Source organism: Nipponia nippon, unplaced genomic scaffold (genome assembly GCF_047370975.1).
Source record: "Nipponia nippon isolate SJK-2023a ecotype South Korea unplaced genomic scaffold, ASM4737097v1 scaffold_5, whole genome shotgun sequence".
Taxonomy (NCBI): Eukaryota; Metazoa; Chordata; class Aves; order Pelecaniformes; family Threskiornithidae; genus Nipponia; species Nipponia nippon.
In genome coordinates, this window is record NW_028262369.1 from 87823741 (window position 1) to 87844775 (window position 21035).

At 39.5% G+C, this 21035-nt stretch overlaps 1 protein-coding gene across 1 annotated transcript in view; it reads left to right on the forward strand.

The window, feature by feature from the left end:
• SLC49A4 (solute carrier family 49 member 4) overlaps positions 1-21035 on the forward strand; it is a 68084-nt gene that overhangs the window by 11278 nt on the left and 35771 nt on the right. Inside the window, exon 2 of the mRNA XM_087732349.1 lies at positions 9311-9404. Within this exon, the coding sequence (XP_087588475.1) occupies positions 9311-9404 (94 nt within the window). The remainder of the gene's footprint in view (positions 1-9310; positions 9405-21035) is intronic.

Below are 21035 nucleotides of genomic sequence, written 5' to 3' on the forward strand. Positions count from 1 at the left end.
CACCATTGGGTGGTGCAGGCAAGTACCACTAAGATAATGACAGAATATCTTCCCTGATAGATGCGTACAAGAGAGTTTTTTTCCTCTGTCGCCACAGGTAAGGCTCTGTAGTTAGTTGTGTGGTAATTAAGCCTGCTCTGCAACCAGGAGTCCTCAAAATGAGCGGGAAGAGAAAAGAAAAAGCTTCCTTCCCCCTTGTTCGGTGCCGACAGGGCTTGGGTTGTCGGCGTTTGCCCAGGAATACAACAGCGAGAGCTGGAGCGAAGGCTTGTTGTCTTGCATTCTGTCTTGACTTGTTAATGAGCACCCATAATTTAGCTTCAAAATTAATGAAGAGGTTTAGTCCCCGACTGCATTATTAGCTATTTTTGTCAGTTGCTCTGCACGTCTCTCTGTGTGCATACACTAGCACATGTGTACACACACGCATGCCCTGTTACGTAGTTTTTCAGTTTATCAAATGGCAAAAATGGATTAAATGATTTACCCCAATCTTAATGTTTCAGTAAATATTGGAGTTGAGAGTAGAAAGCAGGTACCCGAGGTGAGGGAAGAAAGAACAACTCTTACAAGTGTCTGTGTATTAATTTCACGTATTTAGTAAGCACTCAAATAGCTAATTTTTTTTATTGTATCCCAGCACTGCACTGACTGCAGGTGAAGAGAAGACCTGAATTACTAGTCTTTCTAATACTAACGGTGAGACTGCCTCCTGTTTCAATATGTTTATATCATGAATAAACAAGGCAGGGGAGCGGGGGGGGGGGGGGGAAGTGAAGCAGAAGATTAGTGGCCCACCCGACTTCATAAGGCATGGCAGGAGATGCAGGGCCCGCTGCCCCAGGCCAGTGCTCTCTTCTCTCAGAAGTGTTCTGCGAGGATTAAGAGAGGTTTGTTGCACTTGGATTAGTTGCAGATAAAATGGATATTCTCTGCAGTAAAATGTATAATATCAATAAACAGCTAAAATAATTGGTCTCCTTTGAAGCCAAGAAACATGGTATTAAAGAATAGGAGATATTTTAGTAAAGAGACTAAAACTGATTCTAAAATCAGCATTTTGATCTGCAGGCAAATACCATTCAACTCAGCACTTTGTTTATCTGTTCAGGCAAAATGTCAGCCTCTGGGCTGATAAATAGAATTTACAACACTTGTAGAAACTTGCAATGCAGATTTTTAATCTGCATCTTTTCCCATTAGTTTTTCCATTGTTGATGTTAAACTGTTAGGATGCTTCAAAATCCTTAACTGACATATGGAAGGAAATTTTGATACTTGTAAACTACCTTTTTACATACACAAAAGCTCAGATTAAGCCTGTACAGTTCTTAAAATCTGGACTACTTTATTTACAGTACCAAACTTTTAAACTGCTGCATAAACTCTGAAATAGTTGCTTTGTATTTACAGGTATAGTCTGCCACCAACCGTGGTTAAATCCATGTTAGTGGAGCTAACTCTGTAAAACACCATAGAAGAACTTAGGTCAGTAAGTTTGTAACAGCTATGCTTAGAGGAGTGGAGAATTAAGCTATATTTTCCTTGACATATTTTTAGAGATTACTTATGTGCTTGCCTAGTACGCTGGGATAATGTTGAAACAGGATGGGTCCACTGATCATATTATCTTGACCTAATTCATGCAAAGGAGACAAGAGCACTCTGCATCCTCTTGACATGGTTGTGATTGCTTGTTCTTCCTTCTAACGGGTGCAGTCAAATTCTTATATCTAGGGTAAACAGAAAAATAATGATATTCATATGTTTTAATGTATGTTAAAATGGAAAAAAAAAAAAGAAAAATATCATAAAACAAGAAGAGTATTTACAATACAAACCAGCAGTGAGTGGAGCAGTCTGAGTGTGAATAGGTAACTATCTTGGTTCCCTTACAATCAGGATGCACACAGAGAAAGATGCAGCAGCTCAGGAATTGCGGGGTGGTTGTGCGATTGTCATAATAATTCTCAATTGCATTATATTTAGTTTTGCTTCTCACAGTTATGTCCTAGCAGCTTCTATCTGCTTTTACTTTTAGTCTGTTACACGTGTTCAGTCATTTCCCTCAAGATGACTGTCTTCTCTCTGAAACACTTGGCTAGCTAAATTTTGTGCTTTGAGTCTCTTAGTTATATTGGGATTTTTTACATGATTCTTAACTAACCTCATAATTCAGGAGTGATGCTGTTCTTACAATGACTCGTGTGATGATGTTTCTGCAGAGAATGCATGTTTTTATCTGAGAGTTATACTGAAAAAAGGACTGGTGGGGATGAGTGTTGGACCTCCTACTTTCAGTTTTGCATGCAGTCTTGCTGTGTCTGTCCAACAAGTGCTATCAGCAGAAATAGCTTTATCTTTGGGTCAGATCTGGTCTCTGGCACCAGTCTGTCTTCCTGATTTGGCAGGGACTTCCCTGCGGGTTCCCCCCGCTTGCGGGTGATGACATTTCTGGGATACTGGCTCTTCTGAATTTCTGACCCTGATTAGAAAGTCTACATCAAACCACAGGAACTATTTTACTTGAAGCTGCTGTGTTTATACATACAAAGTTTGTTTCCTTGAGTTTAAATTTTGCACATAAATTAATTTATAAGAAATTTCAAACTCCTCCTGATAGCCTGGGTGTTGACTGGGCAGCTATTGCTGACAGATTCTGTTACAACAGCTCGAAGAAATTATGAAGAAAAATTGCCCTTCTGAAGATCATTACCTCCTACATCTACGTTTCAAGAGGTTTCTAGTACATATTTTGTCTGGGGATCCCAATCTGTCTACTATTTATGTTGGATGGAAATTGGAGCACAGGGTCTGGTAGAATCTGCCCTTGCCATGCAGTCCTCCTCTGGAAAGTGGAACTGGGCTGTGTTGTGGGATCCATACAAGCAAAGGTCTAGTTTTTGTATCCGAGACAAGACTGGGAGTCGAGATGTAGCTTTGGGTCTAATTTATTTCAGAAAGCTCCTATATCATAGAGCTTGGTTCTTACTATTTGATACCAGAAGGATGCTGTCACCTGTCTTGCAGAATGCTTAAATGAGGTCACTAGGAGTTTGCTTTATTTCCAATCAGAAAAAAAATACTGAAGCCCTAAACCTTTTCAGTTGAAATTTGGATGCCAGTTCGGTAGTGCCAGGTAGAGCCAGGGGATGGATGGAAATAATTGGCTTCAGTTTGTTTTAAAAACACAGCTTAATAAGATGGGGCACTAACAGAAGCATCAGCATCATGTAGCCAGCGAGAAAGGGAGATCCAGGTTGTGCTTAATAGCACTCCATGACATCTTGGCCATCAAACTAGGGGTAATTTTTGATAAGCTACATATGACCTGGTAGTTGTTCGCTCCTGCATGCAGTCTTTTTGTTTGGATCCCAATTTTTCTTGCTTCCGAGTGTAGTTGATGCTATTGAGAATGTGTTTATTTTCCACTGAGTTTCCAAACACAATTTATGCTCCTCTGCAATCAAGTGCTTTTGTGGAATCGGAGGCAGGTCTGATACGCTGTTTTTTTTCAAGTTTGTTCCATGTGTTAGCAGAAAGATTTCAGGACCACAGCTCGGCTATGAAGTCTTTTTACATCAGTGAAAGGCTTCTTTTCTTTTGAGAATTGTATTGCTTGATGCAAGGATGCTTCTTCCGAAAGGCGATTGCTGCTTATCGTCCTTAATGACAGTAGTCAATTTGGCAAAGTGCAGGCACAGCGGAAGTTTAGTAGAAAGGTAGCAATTTTTTTTTTTGTGTGTATTTTAATCATGACAAAGATAACATCCTGTGAGAGTAAGTGGCACAGCTATTAGTATAATTTTGCTAGAATTACATTTAAAATACAGAGATTTCTGGAGCAGTAGATAATGATGAAGCAGGGACTCTGTGCAGAGCTTTCAGGATCCCCTGATAAAGTGAGCTGTTTAATCAAGCTTGTGTTTTAATATGGCTGAATGTAAAGGCATGCATTAAGGAGGGAGAGAAACAGACCCTTGCTATGAAACAGAGAATTGGTATCCAGCAAAGAAATCCATTTTAAAAAGGATGCTTGAACAATAAGGAGGGTGTTTAGACAAGACACAAAAACAATTCCAGGACCAAAGAAAAATAGTGTAAGACTTGGAGTTCAGTGCTTTGCTTACTGAAACCAAAGGTAAAGGTTGCTTATTGTATGTTAACTTCATAGAAGGAAAAATGCAAGATCCTGCACTTTGTTTTGTCATGAAAGGCAGAGCAAGAATTTGTTTGAAGACTGTATTTGCTTTAAATTGGAGGGAGAAGCACAATTTAACAGTGAATTGTTGAAACAGCTGTTGAAATCGGGGATTTTTTAATTTCCTGATGTGTGTGCATCAAGACAGGATTATTTATTTTTTTTAGCTACATATGCTTTAGTCAAAATAATAGCAGAGTAGTTAAGTGAATTAAAATGCTCTCAGTTCAGTGTCAGAAGGGATCGTTCTTGCTTCCAGCCTGGTCTTTAAAAACTGTGAAAATGTGCAGCAGGCTGATGTCACTCATTTCTAATTAGAGCCTTGTTGTATTCTGCATTTGTGGGATTGATTTTGGTATCTGGAGCTGAAGGAAGGAAACCCCTCAAACGTTAATGCATCCGAGAGCGGGGTGTGTGAGCTGTACGAGGGAAATCCACTGCTGGCTGTGCCGGATGGAGGGCTGAATTAAACTTCCATTAATCTTAGCAGAAAGGTGAAAAGCGTCTGTTCTGCACATCCAACTGGAATTTCCCCAGGATGGATGCTTCGTTGGCGGGGGGGGGGGGGGGGGGCAGGGGGAGCCAAACCCAAAGAATACCTGCCATTTGTGTGATGCTCTGAACTGGAGGTGTGTTGCTCTCCGTGGGTCTGTAGCACCAGCTGCGGCCGGGCGGGATGCACAGGGTGTTTGCTGCCACTAGACAGCAGAAGTAGAAACTTCTACTTCTTGACATGCAGACAATTTTGACTTGGATGTGTGTTTTGTGTGAGTAAGGAGTTGTTTTTTTTTTTTTTTTTTTACAGTCTGTCAGTCATGTGTTTTATGATGTTTTATCATAACGGGTGACTGACAGGTGAGAGAAGGAATGGTCATACTTCTCAAAAAGCTTACAAAGGCAGTGAACAGTTGTTAATCATGTTCTCTTTCTGAATGACAAACTGATAATGTTTAAATAGAATAAATTAATTGTGGCTGTACAATATCTTTTAGTAAGCTTATTAAACTGGGCATAATAAATCACTTACTGAGTTACAAGTCAGTAAGGCAGTGTTGGGGGGGAATGCATTTTCTTTTCATGTCCTTTAAAAAGCATCTTGAAAGTAAGGCACACTGGAAGAGTCATGGGGGATGCAGCACCCACGTATGGGATGCTATCGCTTGATGTTGCTGTGAGGGAGCTGAAGAGCAGCTGGGTGCCACCAGTGGCCGCTGCCTCCCGCTCTGGTGTGAGACCACCTTGCGGCGTGTCGAGTTTTGCTTGTTTTCTATGTTGGGCTGTGGGTGGTGGGGGGCCCTGGGTTCGTCACGCTGTGTGCGTTGCTGCAGTAGCTGCTTTCCCAGCAGAGAGGAAGGGAAACTAGTGGGCTAGCTGGAAATGTCCCAGGGGCCAGGTCGGGTCAGCATGTCCTGCCGGCACAGGTAATCATTACTATAATCACTACTAGTTTACTAGTACATGGTCCTGACTGGATTAAAAGTCTGTGTTTTGCAGGAGAGTTAAGAGGATTGTGGGTTGAGAGTTTGTGTTAAATCTCTAATAGTGGCAGGAGTTTGGGGGTCGTTGTTTTAAAAAGAAATAAAAACCAGCAAATGCAGCGTGGGGTGCTGAAGTTGTAAAGCAAACTGTGTTATTAGCTGCGGGGGGGTTAAACAACAATATCGACTGTTTCACTCGTAAATGATAATTAATATGTCTTTTTATTACTGACTTGATTTCTGCTGCTAATTTGGACTTCTCTATTACTGTCAGTGACGTTTGGCCATTCTGAACGTGGCCACGCTTTGCTCAACAGTCAGTGCAGCCTGTGGGGCCCAGAAACCTCCTCCAAGAGCAGGGTGGGAATGTGCAGCTAATCAGAAAGGCTCCAAAGAACAGAAAACGTCCTCCGTTGGCAGAAAATCCCTTTAAAGGAGTTTCTTCCCTTTCCAGCCATGTGTCAGAAACCTCTGATACAAGGGGACTGGAAACTGGATGATGGATTTTAAGAAGCTGTAGCCTCCTCCCCCCCATCAATTACCACTTGCATTTACAGAGTAAAATTAATGAAGTTAATTACATCTACTCAAAATCTTGGTTGTGTGAATATCTTGGATCTTTTAAAATAGAGAAGTAATTTCTTGCAGGGTTCACAGGTGCTTTTTTTCAGGGTTGGTTGGTTACTTTGGTTTATTGTCCCCATAATGCCTCTTGCTATCTGAAACGCTCTGGGGGGCACCTTTTAGAGTAATACAAGATCTCCAATTCAGATTAAGGGCCACTGCAACGTTCAAAGCAAAAATACTGAAATCATTATAAAAATACTATGAAAGACCAATTTCTAACAAAGATGGAGAGGAGGATGGATTTGGAGAGTTAAAATGTAAAGCAAAATAATAGGGGAAGGTGCTTAGAGGTTAGAAATACATCATGTAATTAGCAAAGAAAATGTCTAATATACTGCTTGTCTGACAGTCTTTTACTTGTTTACTTTGGCGTCATCATTTTCAACATGCAGCTTTAACCAAAGGAATTTTTAGGGGTGTGTTTACATGTTAAGGTGGAAAAAAAAAGGCCAAAGAATAATCTGTGTGATCACAACATTTAAAAGTGGTACATTACAGTGTATAGTATTCAAGATGAGGACTTCAAAGAATGTTTGGAGAGATCAAACATACTTGATTGTGAGGCTTTAACTGATAATTTTATTTTAAAATTACTCGACATGTAAGGTTGACATTAAAGATAAGCCTAGGATTAGGGCTGGGGGAAATCTTTGACATCCAATTCAGTTTTCACCGACTTGCATGTTGTTTTTCTTAGGAAACTTCTCTGCAGATTTAAATTAAAATTTCTTCTTGGTTTGTGTTTTTTGGTTTGGGGATTTTTTTAAAAATTAAAAATCAAATAGAAGTTTTTTATTTGGAAACAGTCCTCTTGTGTTCTGTGGTGATTTAAACTTAAGTTTCTGTATAATACTCATTTACTACTGTGCCCTGGGCTTGCAGCTGGCCTCTGCCTCCTGTGGCACCCCATGAGCAGGACCTTCCAGGCTGGCTGTCTCTGTCCTTGTACCTTCTGAAAGGCAGAACGTGCTGTGTTTTGTGAAATGTAACTCAAAAAGACCGTGGTTTACATAGAAAATATGAAGGTGATAGGTACATTACTAGAGCTTTCCTGAAACATTGCAGCAGTGTTTCCAAATGAAAACTTCAGATTTTTTTAGTTAAAAGACTTGTGTTTCGATTTTTCCATCAATAAAATTCTAATTCACTTTGTGTACAAGTTCTCATTATGCACGAAAGCGATGCTAACAAAGATTCATTTCCCAGGAGAAAAGGCAAAAGCATCACATATGTGATCCTGATACAAATAATTACCCCCACAACATATGCAGTATGGTAATATGGGGTTAAGCATGCAACGTGAAGGCTCGTGGCGTGGCCCAGCAAACATGAAGAACAACAGGATTTTGAACAGCCGTACTATCCGGACATTTAGTTAGGGCTGTCTGAACACGCACACTTGAAAAACCAGTTTAACAGCAACATGTACTGGTTGAGCGCAGAGTCAAGCAAGTGTCTGGGCAGGCATTGGAAAGTCTTTAAGGAAACAAATATTCTCGGCTGATGATACTTCTGCAGGGCATCAGGGATGTGAGGCGTCCTTCAGAGTCATAGGACTGTGGGTTTCATTCCTTTTGTTAATGACTGAGCCATACCAAAGGAAGTCATGCTTCCATTTCAGAAAACCTGTAACATAAACTTCTTTTTGTTTGGGTTGTCTTGGGCTAGGTTATTGAGAGAGGAACCCTCTTTGGTTTGGTTTGTGTAGTGTCCAGCACAAGGAGTTGCATACCTGTGAGTGAGGCTCACTAAGAGCTGTTGCAATAAGAACAAAGTGATATCTTCTGTCCTCTAAAATTACATTTTAGCAAAATACATGCTCTAAAACCCCCATAAAATTCACATGGAGACAAAATATTTAATGAGACTACTGGTTGAATTGTACTGATTACGGGAGTCGTTAACACAGAGGGAGTGCTTCTCTGAAAATTGGCAGTTTTAACGAATCAAAATCATTTGTTTGTTAGGTGAGTTATCACTGGGACTTGTTCTTTTTCTGTCTGTGTTTTGGGTAGTTGCTAGTTTCACCTAAACGTTAGAGATACTGTGCGTTTGTCATCATTTAATTGTTTTATCATGTTCTGCTAGGAATATGGAAGCCCTTTATTTTCTGTTTATTGCTATGAAATTGTTTCAAGTTTTACAACTTCACAGGTATAGACTGTATCAGCAGTTTTTAATTGTGCATATTTATGATTTTGGTGTTTTATAGGATTCTGGAGGTTAAGCCTCTCGGCTGTCACCGTTCTCTTTCTCTTTGCTGCTGATGGAAACACCTTAGCAGCAGCAAGTAAACTGCTGGCAAAAGGAACTGCAGCACTAAGATAAAATTGTTTCTAATCTAACTGCTTCTCAAAAAAACATATTCAAGGAATCAGTCAATTGTAGCTTTTTTCTAATGTACTATATTTACAACCTCTTGACAATTTGAGCTGAGCGCAGCAAAAACCTGGCCTAATTGCAAGGACTGCAGAAAAAATACTTGCACTTTTTTCCCCTAAATAAATGGTTATTTCTTCAGGATGAAATGCATATCTGCATTACGAAAGAAAACAATAACAGTTCTGTGTCTGCGCTCATTAAGTGGTTGGAAAAGAATGTACAAGTCCAGATTTTTTTTTTTTTTTGATCTACCTAGATTTCAGATCACACGCTGGAGCATGTTCCCTGATGCTTCTAATTCTAAAGGGAATACTGTGCATTTTGATGATACTTTTATTATCACCTTTCACTTCCAAGAATGTCTGTGAGATTTTGGGTACAGTGCTGTACGATAGTAAGCTTTTACAGTTCTGGAGTGTAAGTATGGAAAATAACACAGGATTTCATAATGTATCTGTAATTCATATCAGCACCAAAGTGTTTATGATTTGAAAGAGAGATGCATTATTTCTGTGAGACTGCATGTAAATATGTATATATTTAGGCAACTGGTTTTTTGGGTTTTTTTTTTTTGCAACATTGCTGACTTAACTTGTAAAATAATGTTGTTTTTTCATCTTAGGTCTGAGGGTAACTGTGTTGCTAACATCATCCCTCATGGTACTGGGAGCTGGCCTGAGATGTGTTCCAGTTTCAGACCTAGAAATTAGGAAGAAGTAAGTGAATTAGTTATTTTTAATATACATATTTTATACTTTCTGTTAATGTAATTTTTGCTGCTACTGCAAAGAAATGTTAGTACAAATTTTCTGTATGAATTTGATATGCCAAATGTTTGTTGTGTGGATGTGGGCTTACATGCTTCTTTGCTTCTTAATTTGATTTTTCTAGTCATCCTTCTACATAGTATCTGAAGATCAGAAAGCCCTTTGCAAACTTGAGTTAATTAAGCCTCACCCCATCCTGCATAACTAATATTAATCTGCTTTGCAAACAAGGAAGCAGAGATTTAGAGAGGTTCAGAAACTGGCCCAAGATCACACAGGGAACCATGCCACAAAACCCAAAAATACGTAATTTGTATAGAAATGTTGAATAATTAGTTCATGTTTCTCATATTGGATGTATGGGATTGTGCAGTGAGAGAGATGAATGTACATAAAATGGCCTTTTTCATGTAGTCTCTTCCAGTCTGCATTCCAAAGTAGTCTTGTGCTTTCTCTGTGGCTGAAATGAATGCCTTCTGTACACATGCAATTTAAGAGTTTGTGATAGAGACAGATTCCTTCCTAAAAATCACACAATCCAAACAATTCAATTGTCAACGTATCCTGAACCTGGGAATCCTTGGTAAGTACAGGAGTTGCACTCATTTTGTACAGCCAGGTAATATGGATAACTTGTTGTTCACTTAACTTTCTTTTGCCTCTCATGCTGAAGGAGGAAGGAGTACAGGCATTACTACATTTTTCTGCTTCTTTAAAAACAGTTCAGTAGTTATGCTTGCATAATACGTAAGCACTAAGAACTTTTTTATAAAAGGTTTTTATGTGGTTTTTTCCCCCTTGAATTTTGGTCAGCTTCCAGACAGTCCTTGTATTATTTCAGCAAGCTCTTTTTTTTTCCTTAGTATTGCTTACTCTGAAAATCAGCTTGGAAACCTTTAAGGTGAGAAAGAAAATGTTTGGTGTGAAGTAGAAGGCAGATTACTGGGTACCATGGATAAAACAAAGGAAGGGATTCAGAGAGAGGGCTGAGAATGTAATAAACTCATTGATGGTAAAACTAGCCCAAATCAGGAGTTAGTAGCTAGTATGTAATGAAAGGCTTAGTAAACTAAGTGCAGTGTGGTGAGTAGGGGGGATGTGATTTCAGTTCTTAGGTGCTTAGTGAGCGTATAAGGAAACCCAAGGTGCTCCTGATGTTAGTTGCCAGCGTTGCCCATTTCAATGTGGTGTTCAAGGACTTTGTGAGCAGGGGAGGCTGAACTAACCACATTGTGCTACCATTCACAGTTACCCTTTCAAGGTCAAAATATACTGTTAAGGTGGCCAGGAAGCGCTGTCCTCATTGTGCCCTTGTTCTACCTTTTCTCAAGATGCTAAGGGGTGCTCAACATCCAGTTCATCCATTCTGACCAGCCTTGGATTAAATATATATATATCTTTTAAATGGGCTGGATGGCTTAAATGCAATGGAATATGGTGTTTTGTGTAGCTTTTCATCTATGATTCATGCCAAAAGACTTGTGTCTCACTAGGCTTTACCAAAGCAAGGATGAAGACTGTAAGAACCCGAGAAGAAATTCCCAAATGAGATTTAGGTGTGAGGTATCATTTGGGGAGTGGGAAGGAGAGTTTCCACGTGTTCTGATCACCTTTAAACGACGTTTTCCAGTGTGACTGCAGCAAGGAGACCTAGGAGAACAATGAAATAAATGCCTAAGGAGAAACATTCAAACAGCTTCTTAAACTAGGGAAAGAAAGGCTGTGGACTGTATAGAGTCTGATGAGATGTATAAAATATGATGATACATTTTATTGAAAACTATATAGGCAAAAAAAAAAAAAAGAGCATGAGCAGAATCCTGATGGAAAAGGTTACTAATTTCATTTATTCATGCTGTGAAAATATGCATCATCTCCATCTGAAATTGAAAGAGAAGGTTCCAGGGAGACCTTATAGTGGCCTTCCAATACTTAAAGGAGGCTTATATAAAAGAGGAGGAGAGACTTTTTATAAGGGCAGATAGTGATACGACAAGGGGGAACGGGTTCAAACAGAAAGAGGGGAAATTTAGATTAGGTGTTAGGACAAAAATCTTTACTCAGAAGGTGGTGAGGCACAGGAACAGGTTGCCCAGAGAGGTTGTGGACGCCCTGTCCCTGGCAGTGTTCAAGGCCAGGTTGGATGGGGCCCTGAGCAACCTGGTGTAGTGGGTGGCGTCCCTGCCCACGGCAGGGGGGCTGGAGTTAGATGATATTTAAGGTCCCTTCCAGCCCAAGCCATTCTATGATTCTATGAAATAGATAAATTTGCTTACTTAGCCTACTCCAAAAAAAAGATAAATTTTCAAGAATTGCAGCTCTACCTGAGGACGTAGTTTGATCTTTTACACAGTTTGATTAAAAATCTACAGAGAATTAATTATAGCTAACCGTGTGAAGCAAAAGGATGGTTTTCAGTGAAGGTTTCTTGAGACATTGTAATTAATTAATACAGACTGTGCGATGTTACCAGGTAACCTGCATTGTTTTGAGAGCTAAGACTGAAGGCCAATTTTCATCAATTACTTGAAGCATGATACCAAATAAAATAATATTTTTGAGATGAGCATTACTGCTTAATGCATTAGCAACAACTGGCTGAGCACTAAACTATGCACTTACTCTGAATGGGTATATGCGTTAATACGACAGTTTGAACATTACAGAGCCAGTCAGATGGACAAGATCACACACAAGCTAATATTGGAGTATTTCAGAAGCCAGCATAACTGGAATTTCTGTAAAAGTTTTTGCATGTTTTGTAATGTGTTCCTTCAGTCCCTGGGTAATCTGCAATAATATACTGAAGGATTTCCGTGGGACAATTCTGTCGGAGTTAAGATACATAAAATTACAAGAACGTTCATGAGGTTTGTCAGGTTTAGGGTTTTTTTCCTACTCTGTAGCTGTCTCTGCTCCCTAAGCTCTTGTAATTTAACATTAAGAAGAGCTACTAAAGCCCATTGCCTATCAGAGCAATCACAGATGTGGGGAAATCACTGTTAAGACTGACATTTAATCCTGACTGCTTTATGCTCCTTATCTCACACAGACCTGTAATATCCAAGTGTGTTCTTAAGCTCCTTCCTAGTCTGTAATTATTCTTTTGGCTCTAGCATGTAACAGCAGACTAAGACTATCTCCAGTTCTCTGAGTCATGTTTTAAACACAAACCTCAGCCTCTGTTTTCAGTTCATTTGATACCCATGCACGACTTGTATGAGGGAGAGTTCAGGTTGCACATTTGAGCGTGTCTCTTGAAGCAGCTGTTCCTTATGGTGAATTTTTGTTCTCTGCCAGTGTGTGCCCTAAAACCGTACTGGGAATCCCTGCCAGAACTGCATAAATTCAGTGAAGGCTGAAGTGGGAGTGCATGGTGAAAATGTGGAAGTATGGACTTGCGTGTGAGATGGAGGAACCGACCTATACGTGGACTACTAAAGTCCCTCTCGCGTACACGTATGCTCTTATGTACCTGCTTTCCTCCCCAGCCCGCTAATCTGTGAGGTTAATGTGTGTATCATACAGACAAGGAGGTTAAAAAGAATTTCTTACGTATCACACACTTCTGGGTTTGTCATATGTGCCAGATATGTGACGGTGAACTTGACTTTTAAAAATAAAACCCCAAACCATTATTTCTTTCTAAATGTTATGAAAACCTCATTTGCCACACTTATTGTTTTAGTTCATAGTAAAGGTAAATTATATAGAACATAAAAAAAGAGACGTTATCAAATTGTACCATTCCTGAACTTGTACCTTCTTCCTGTCCCTTAAGGTTACAAGAGCATCACTAATGCTTTTTGCCTCCATTTTGTCCAGTCCTTTCCTTTTTGACTACTGCTTGGCACTGAGTGAATATTTTCATTGGACCTTTTAGAATGTCGTTATTTTATCCTGAACATTAACATTACTAGGAGGCCATTTTTTTATAGACAAAATCACAATTGTTTTCTTTCCCCCCACATAACACTTCATATTGGTCCCGTGTTCTGTGTTTAGGTATAGATTTACATACAGCTTAGGTCTTCCATATGATTGTAAAATAATAAATCTAGGCAAAAAGCTGTATGAGCTGAAACTTATAAGAAAGAAGGAAATAAATAATGTAATCAGCCCATAGCCATTAATCTGTGGCTTTTAAGACTGACCGTGTGATGTAAGACTTCTTAAAATGTTTTGAAAGACAGGATAATTAAAGGCATGGAAGTAAAGGATGTAACATAATTTGTCATTTGTATTGAATGTATTAATTAAGCAATTTATTAGAACTTAGTATGCTGTGGGCTGGTAGCGTTTGGCCTTCACATTAGATTTCACAACAGAGACGTAGTTATTGAGGACCTTGAGTCATGGCAGTGAGAGGGTGCTCCTTGGCAATAAGTACCATTAAAACATTTGCTGGGAAGCCAGCAAAACAATAACATGGGGAATGTAGTGGAAACAGGAGCAGTTATTTACAAAGTCGTTTTGAGGGACACACTGGTAATTGGTAGATCCTGTAAAGGGTTTTTTCTTTAATGATACCACTTCTTAAGATTTTAAATATTTTTGCCTACTCTTAGATATATTGATGTTAACTTTTTCCTTTATTATATTTGAAGATTTGCTCTTACCACATCTTTGGTACATTTTGTTTGTATTAGCTAGTTGCAACCTAGTTTGTATTTTATTCTCATTAGATTCATTCTTTAATAGTTCCACGTTTTCCCATTTTCATCACTGAAAGTGTAAAGAATTACATGGGATCATCTCATTATTTGTCTTTCCTGATCCTAAAACGACCATGAGTCACCATTCTCATGCATGAAAAATGCAAAGGGGCACCTCAGAAGAGGTAATTCCAGTAAAGACAAGACCTATTAGGATTCTCATATTCCCTGGCACTACTGAACACACTTCTGTGCTCAAAAAACCACCCCAAACTGGAGCAGCTGTGGAGAAGAGGGATTAAAATGTTCTGGGGAATTAAAAGAGCCTTTTAGGAGAGGATGGTAGAAGAATCTGCCTGTGAGAAATGAAGACAGAAACTGATGCATGTTGTGCGCTCCGTAACTCACTGGGGAAGAGAAATGAAAAAAAGTATTTAATCTAAAGCATGGTTCTGGGAGTAAAAAGATGAATAAACATACCTGGTTGTATGCTGTAGCTCAGCGGGCGTAGGAGGCAGATGTTAAGAGGGAGCGCTTCCCTGGCGCTTATGGCGCTTGCTGGTTTGTGCTTTGGCCGCAGTGCTGCGGGGACGCTGAGCTGGGTTAACCCATAGTATCAGAGAAAGAGGTAAGTGGGGGAAAAAGGAAACAGGTCATTCGCGGGTAGGTTTTCATGAGGAATATTTAATTTTTAAATAATTAAATGTAACTTCACAGTTTCGCTTATTTTTATTAACTCCACCACCTTCATCTTGTACACGGGTTTTATTTTTTAACCTCTGCTCTAAAGCTGTTGTTTTAGATGAGGGGCCCTGTGAGTTGTTCCTAAGTGGCGACAATTTTTTCCTGCTTTGCTTATTTGTCGATGGTGGCAGTGGATTTGGCGGGTGATTAAGTGTCCCTTTGGCTGCCCAGCGGTCCCGCCTGCCACTGCCCGAGGTGCACATCCTGGGATGCACCGGCAGCCGCTGATCAGCGCTGCTGCTTAGGTGGCAGCCAATTTGGCTTTTCCTTCAGCTGAAACAGCCTTAGTGGAAAAAGGAGGCGGTTTGACAGTTTTGGTGATAAATACTCTTTCCTCTTGCTCCTGTGCTGGATTTCAGCCGTGGCACTGTGGGTGTCATCCGCCTCCCCCAGCAACGGGGGTGGCTGCTGAATTAGCAATTTACAGACCCTGTGTAAATTCTTGGAGTGGTAAATCCAGTAGATATATTAAAGGAAACTCTGAAATCTCAGAAAGGGCTTGGTATTGCAGCAATATTTAAAGGGCAGCATTTCTACAAGGCCTCAGCTAGTATAAGCCTATGCTGGAAGGGAAGAGAATTTATATTCTTTGTGGGATATGTAGCTCCATCTCATATAATGGCAAGTGTTGTCCTCAACCGTAGAAAGCTTTTCATTTTTTTAATCATACTGAGCTCTTTGCCTTAGTCTTGTGACTCATATTCTGTTGGCTAATTTCTGTCCTTAAAGAAGAATTCATATTAATTGAATTTATATCAAAGTTGCTGCATTATAATCAAAACACCCTCTTGCTCTTTCACTAGCCTAAGAAAAATTATTCAGGAATGTTTAAATAGGTCTTGTTTATCCCATTCCCTAATTTGCTGTATCTCCTGTACGCTCCTACTCTTTTACTAAAATATCCTACTCAGGACCTATCTTGTGCTAAGTAATCTCCATCAGCTGTCTCCCATGGCAGCCCTGGTAACAGCCCGTCCTGGTGCCCTTCCCTGATAACTTGTTTCAGTATGTTTTGCCTCATTAGCCCATAATGTAATTGCCTACTTTGTTTACAGCAATGCTGTTTATTTTGGGTCTGTTCATATTTGATGAGCCCATCCTCTGTTAGTGTTGCTTTAAAGATGTCTTCTTTTAATAATGGGTTTGTGGAGTTGGTTAGCTTTAAAAGAAAAACAAAAAAAGCCCAGCTTCTAATTAAAAAAAAAAAAAAACGCTAAAAAGTTTTGATTTCATGTGCCCTCATCCTTCAAACTAGGATACAGCTTTAAGTGAAGAAACCCTCTTCCCAACCGTGTGACACCGGTGGTGGCTGCACAGTAACATGGCGTGAGGATGAGAGTGAATTTGTCATCGTGCTGCCAGTGGTCTCACTGTACGCCCGCCTCGTCCCTTTCCTCTGTCAGGACGTCTGACGGAGATGTCAGGGTCTTGGCCTGAGACTGCTGCTGCTTCTCCTTGCAAATCCTTGTCTCTCTTGGCACGCTCTCAGTAATAATAGTTTTGGAGTAACTCTGTTTTCCCATCCTTTTGCGCTGGTTTAGTGGCTGGGATAGAGTTAATTTTCTTCTTAGCCAGTATAGGGCTACGTTTTGGATTTGTGCTGGAAACAGCGTTGATAACACAGGGATGTTTTAGTTACTGCTGAGCAGTGCTTCCACAGAGTCAAGACCTTTTCTGCTCCTCACCCCACCCCACCAGCGAGGAGGCTGGGGGTGCACAAGAAGCTGGGAGGGGACACAGCCGGCACAGCTGACCCAAGGGATGTTCCGTACCATATGACATCATGCTCAGCAATAAAGCTAGGGGGAAGGTTGGCTGGGGGGCCACTGCTTGGAGACTGGCTGGGCATCGGTTGGTTGGTGGTGAGCAATTGTTTTCACTTGCATCGCTTGTCTTTTTTGCATTTTATTTTTCTCTCTTTGTTATTTTCCTTTTCATTACAATTTTTTATCATTATTATTATTATTATTATTTTATCTTATTTCCATTATTAAACTGTTCTTAACCCACGAGTTTTCTCACTTTGACCCTTCCAATTCTCTTCCCCCCCATCCTGCTGACGGGGAAGTGAGCAAGCAGCTGTGTGGTGCTTACTTGCCAGCTGGGATTAAACTATGACACCTTTTCAATTTAAAACTGAAACTCACTATTTTTCAGACCATTGTAAATGTGTTTGCTGTTGTCTTTAAGAGTGGGAGAAGAGCGGGAGATGCTATGGTCCTTTCCAAGTCCACTCCCATAACGATGTGACCGACTGTGCTGAGGCCATGGTTTGTACAGGGGGTAAAACATGAGCCCGGTTCCTGATGAAAGTGGTCAGAAGTACATTCTTAAGTTTCTCTCTTTTCTTTTTCACTTTATTGCTGGAGATAATGTACCACACAGTGACTCAGGCTGTCTGCTTGTAATAATTTTTCTTACTGATGGGGAAAAACAGCTTTAAATTATTCCACATATCAATGGTCGCATGCATCAAAAACAAGCTAGAAAATGCTAATGGGCACAATCCATGAATATCCAGAAGGCATAAAGCTTTTGTAGTATAACTATATCACTAATGAAATTATTGAAAGGAAGTGCATTTCCATGAAATTCATCTTTCAGAATGTTATTTTTAATAGATGAATTCATTGCTTTACCCAGAGGTATTTCTCTTTCCCGTTCTTTTCCAGACATAGAGCCTTACTGCACTGTCTTTGGGTTATGAAGAGAACAGCATTTGCATCGGGTTATCCCCGTACTGTGTAGCAGTGAATTGCTGTGAAGCTTGAATTTGACCTCCCTAGTTCTGTCTTTACCTTAAAAAGTACCTGAAAATGTTCCGCTCTAATAGAGCGTTCTTTTGTTGTATTTATTTTTGTGGGTCTAAAGGAAGAGTTCCATCTTTCTCAGTAACTTGATTGTGAAAAATCAGAGGTGGTTCTTCAGAAAACTGGTATCAGTTCCCTCCAAGGTATAATAAATCTCCTAAAGTATAATGTGGATAAGTCCATCTCTTTTCATATTCCTTTTCCTGGGCAAGCAACTTGCATCATACATCAATGTAGATGCTCTAGAATAGGAGGTATTTATTTGCTTTGTTGCCATGTAGTGAGGCTAAATTCAATAGCACTTGAAAAGTGCTCTGAAGTCCTCTAGTGGAAGGGTCTCTTTCATTTGCTTCCAGTAGTTCCCACAATGAGCTAATCGCTATATACACTTATTTGTCTTCCAAATTAGCAGGAGTTGAACAATCCCACTTCTTTCAATGAGTGAAAATGTCAGGCATGTGAAAGAAAAATCAGCCATCCATTTCTGTAAAACATTAACTTCTTTATCCAGAATCCCTTTTTACGTTAATTGTTAGGATCAGCAATTAATCTACTAAACTCTTCCAGACTAAGAGGCACGCTACAGCGCTGTCTTTGTGCAGCAGCAGGCTAGCGCTCCCAGCGACTTCATTGCTCCTCACACTTTGCTAAACAGCAGCAAAACTGAATTACCAATTTTTTTTTTCATTGCATTTGTATAGAAGTTTGAATAGTGACTAAGCAGTCAATTGTCATGGCAGCTAGTAGGAAAAGCATGGTAAAAGTTTCAGGAAAAAAACCTGCACCAAAATCTCACCTTCACAAGGCTCTTGAGATGAGCTCTGCTCCCTCCTAGGACCCAGAGGAACCTAATTTCCCAGTTGACTGGGGGCTTTTCAGAGGCTGGAGGAGAAAATCTGTGTTTAGAGAGTCAGAGCAACACACCGGGGCCGACGGCCTCTCTCTTCCCCTGTGTTGCCTGCTGAAGAAAAGGTGAAAATGCCTTTCCCGCTCTGTTAATCAATGTTAAAATACTGATACGACTTCTCCAGTCCTAGCCTTCCCAAAACAAGTTCAATTAACACGTCTTAGAACTGAGCTTTGGAGACTTATTTTACTGTTGTGGTTTAAATCTGTTGTATTAAAAGTAATTTTTTAAGTCATTTTCCCTCTAGTGTTGCCTTTGTTTCCACCTCTGAGTATGGCAACTAATGAGATTTTCTTTCATTTAAAATTCTTTTAAGTCCAGGCACGAGACATACTGTAGTAGAAACACTAAATGTCTGGGGTTTTTACACAGAAAAAGCGTTTATGTAACACACAGCTTTTAAATAGCTTAACAAATCCAATACCTGATGGGACTTGTGACCATGCATGAAAAGTTTCAACCCGTACAGGGAGAAAAAGATAAATAAAGCCAGTTGTAAATGGAAGCTCTTTCCCATCTTAACTATATGGTATTATCATCAATCACTAAAACCTTTTTTCCTGTATGTCGCTTTTTTCCATACCCAGTTTGCTCAGTGATCTTGTAATTTCAGCATTTATAGCCTTACACGTTTGTTTTTTTTGTTGTTGCCTGTTAGGATATTGCAACAGTGACAGCAGGGAGTGAATAAAGCAGGTATAACCAGGTTACTACTTAATACTCATATAAAGTCTTCTCTCAGGGAAGTGATGAAAACCATATAATTTAAGTTATTTATAATGTGACTTGACCAACATTTGGAAAAGAGATGACAATATAGTACAAAAAGAGCTTTTCTTCTCTGATTTTTATTGTTATATTTGAACTATCCCTTGTTCTATCTTTTTGCAGTTCAGAGGCCAGTTTACGAAAAAAAGTGATCTTTATTTTGTGCGAAGGGGTGTGTGTGTGTGTATATATATATATAATCTGTGTATTAATTTTTTTATATATATTGATACATATATACATAATGTAAATGTATAAATTATCCATTACTGTGATGCTACGGCACATGATATTTAGTGCTAGCATTTACTACCAGTCCTCAAATAATTTTTATTTATTTTTTTTGTAAAGGGCTCGTGTGTTCAACTGCAAGTTACAATTTTGGAAGAGCACAAAAATTCATTAGCGCAGAGGTCAGGTGTGCAACAGCACTGAAATTTCGAAATGAGTTCCTGACCTGGCTTCTGAAATGGTTAGAAATAAGATATTTTTGGTAGATGTTTCTCTTTCCCATGTTTGCTTTAAGCTAGACAATCGTCAATTATTTTGTAAGTCAGGGATGAATTTCTGGTGTCATTTTTTTCCAATTTTCTCTTTCATGATTGTGATTAAAAAGCCTTCCACTCCTGTGTTATTTTCTATTATTTGAACTCAATAACTTTCTACTTTTTGATACATGAAAATAATTAGATGATGATTGGATAAATAATGCATCTGAAAACAGAGCAGAGCTGGATAAATAACAGACGAAAATTACCCTGTTAGTGTAATAAGACTGAAAATTATTTTTCCATCTGGGTAGGATCCTGAACTAAAGTTATCTTGTTAGCCCTTTTCTCAGGGAAGAGAAATCTTGTTGTGCAGAATGAAACTGAAATAGTGACAGGGAAAAATGCAGTTGCTCTCTGTACCTTTTCGGTAGCAGAAACAAGAAGAAGATCGGGGAGTAACAGAAACAAATGTCTGTTGGTGTTGGAGCAATTTTTAGCACTGATGGTGTACAAGAGGAGACTCCTAGGGGCTGTGAGACCAAAATCTAGTGCGGTGATGATAAGACATTGTAACAAACAGCAAAAAGCCACCAATTCTGTTGTGTTCTTATTTCTCTGTCAGATGGAGCAGCTGCTACATATGTCTCTCAGAGTAGCAGCTTAGTAAATGCACTGAATCGCGTTTTGAATCTCTCGTCCCTGCCTCTTTAGGGAAATGAGTTAAGCATGTGTAGAGGAACAATGCAAATAATCTTTTTCTCAGAGAAAAAGTAGCTTAATTCAAGCCAGTATTGAAAAACAGATAAAATAAGGTCTAGGCAGTTATCATATGCAGAGGTATTTGAGGTAGTAGTCTGTATATCAGTGGCAATTTAGTCTGAAAATAGTGTTTATTCACTGCAATATGTTAGATTTGAAAAATTAAGCAACATGAAGATAAGAGATGCTTTACCTTGGATGATAATGTCAAGCTTGGTAAATGCCAAAAATGCAGATGGGAAGGCAAATCCATGGGAACAGGCAGCACACCAGGCGGAGAGCAGGCAGGAGAACACCAACAGAAGAGACCTACAGAGAAATAAAAATTGGCTCTTACTTTGAAAAAAAACTAAGACAGAAAAGTAATGTAGTATTAAAGTTCTGGATTAAAATACTGCTTTCTCCCTTTGGATCTGCAAGGTAAAATTAACACCTGCGTCTGCCTT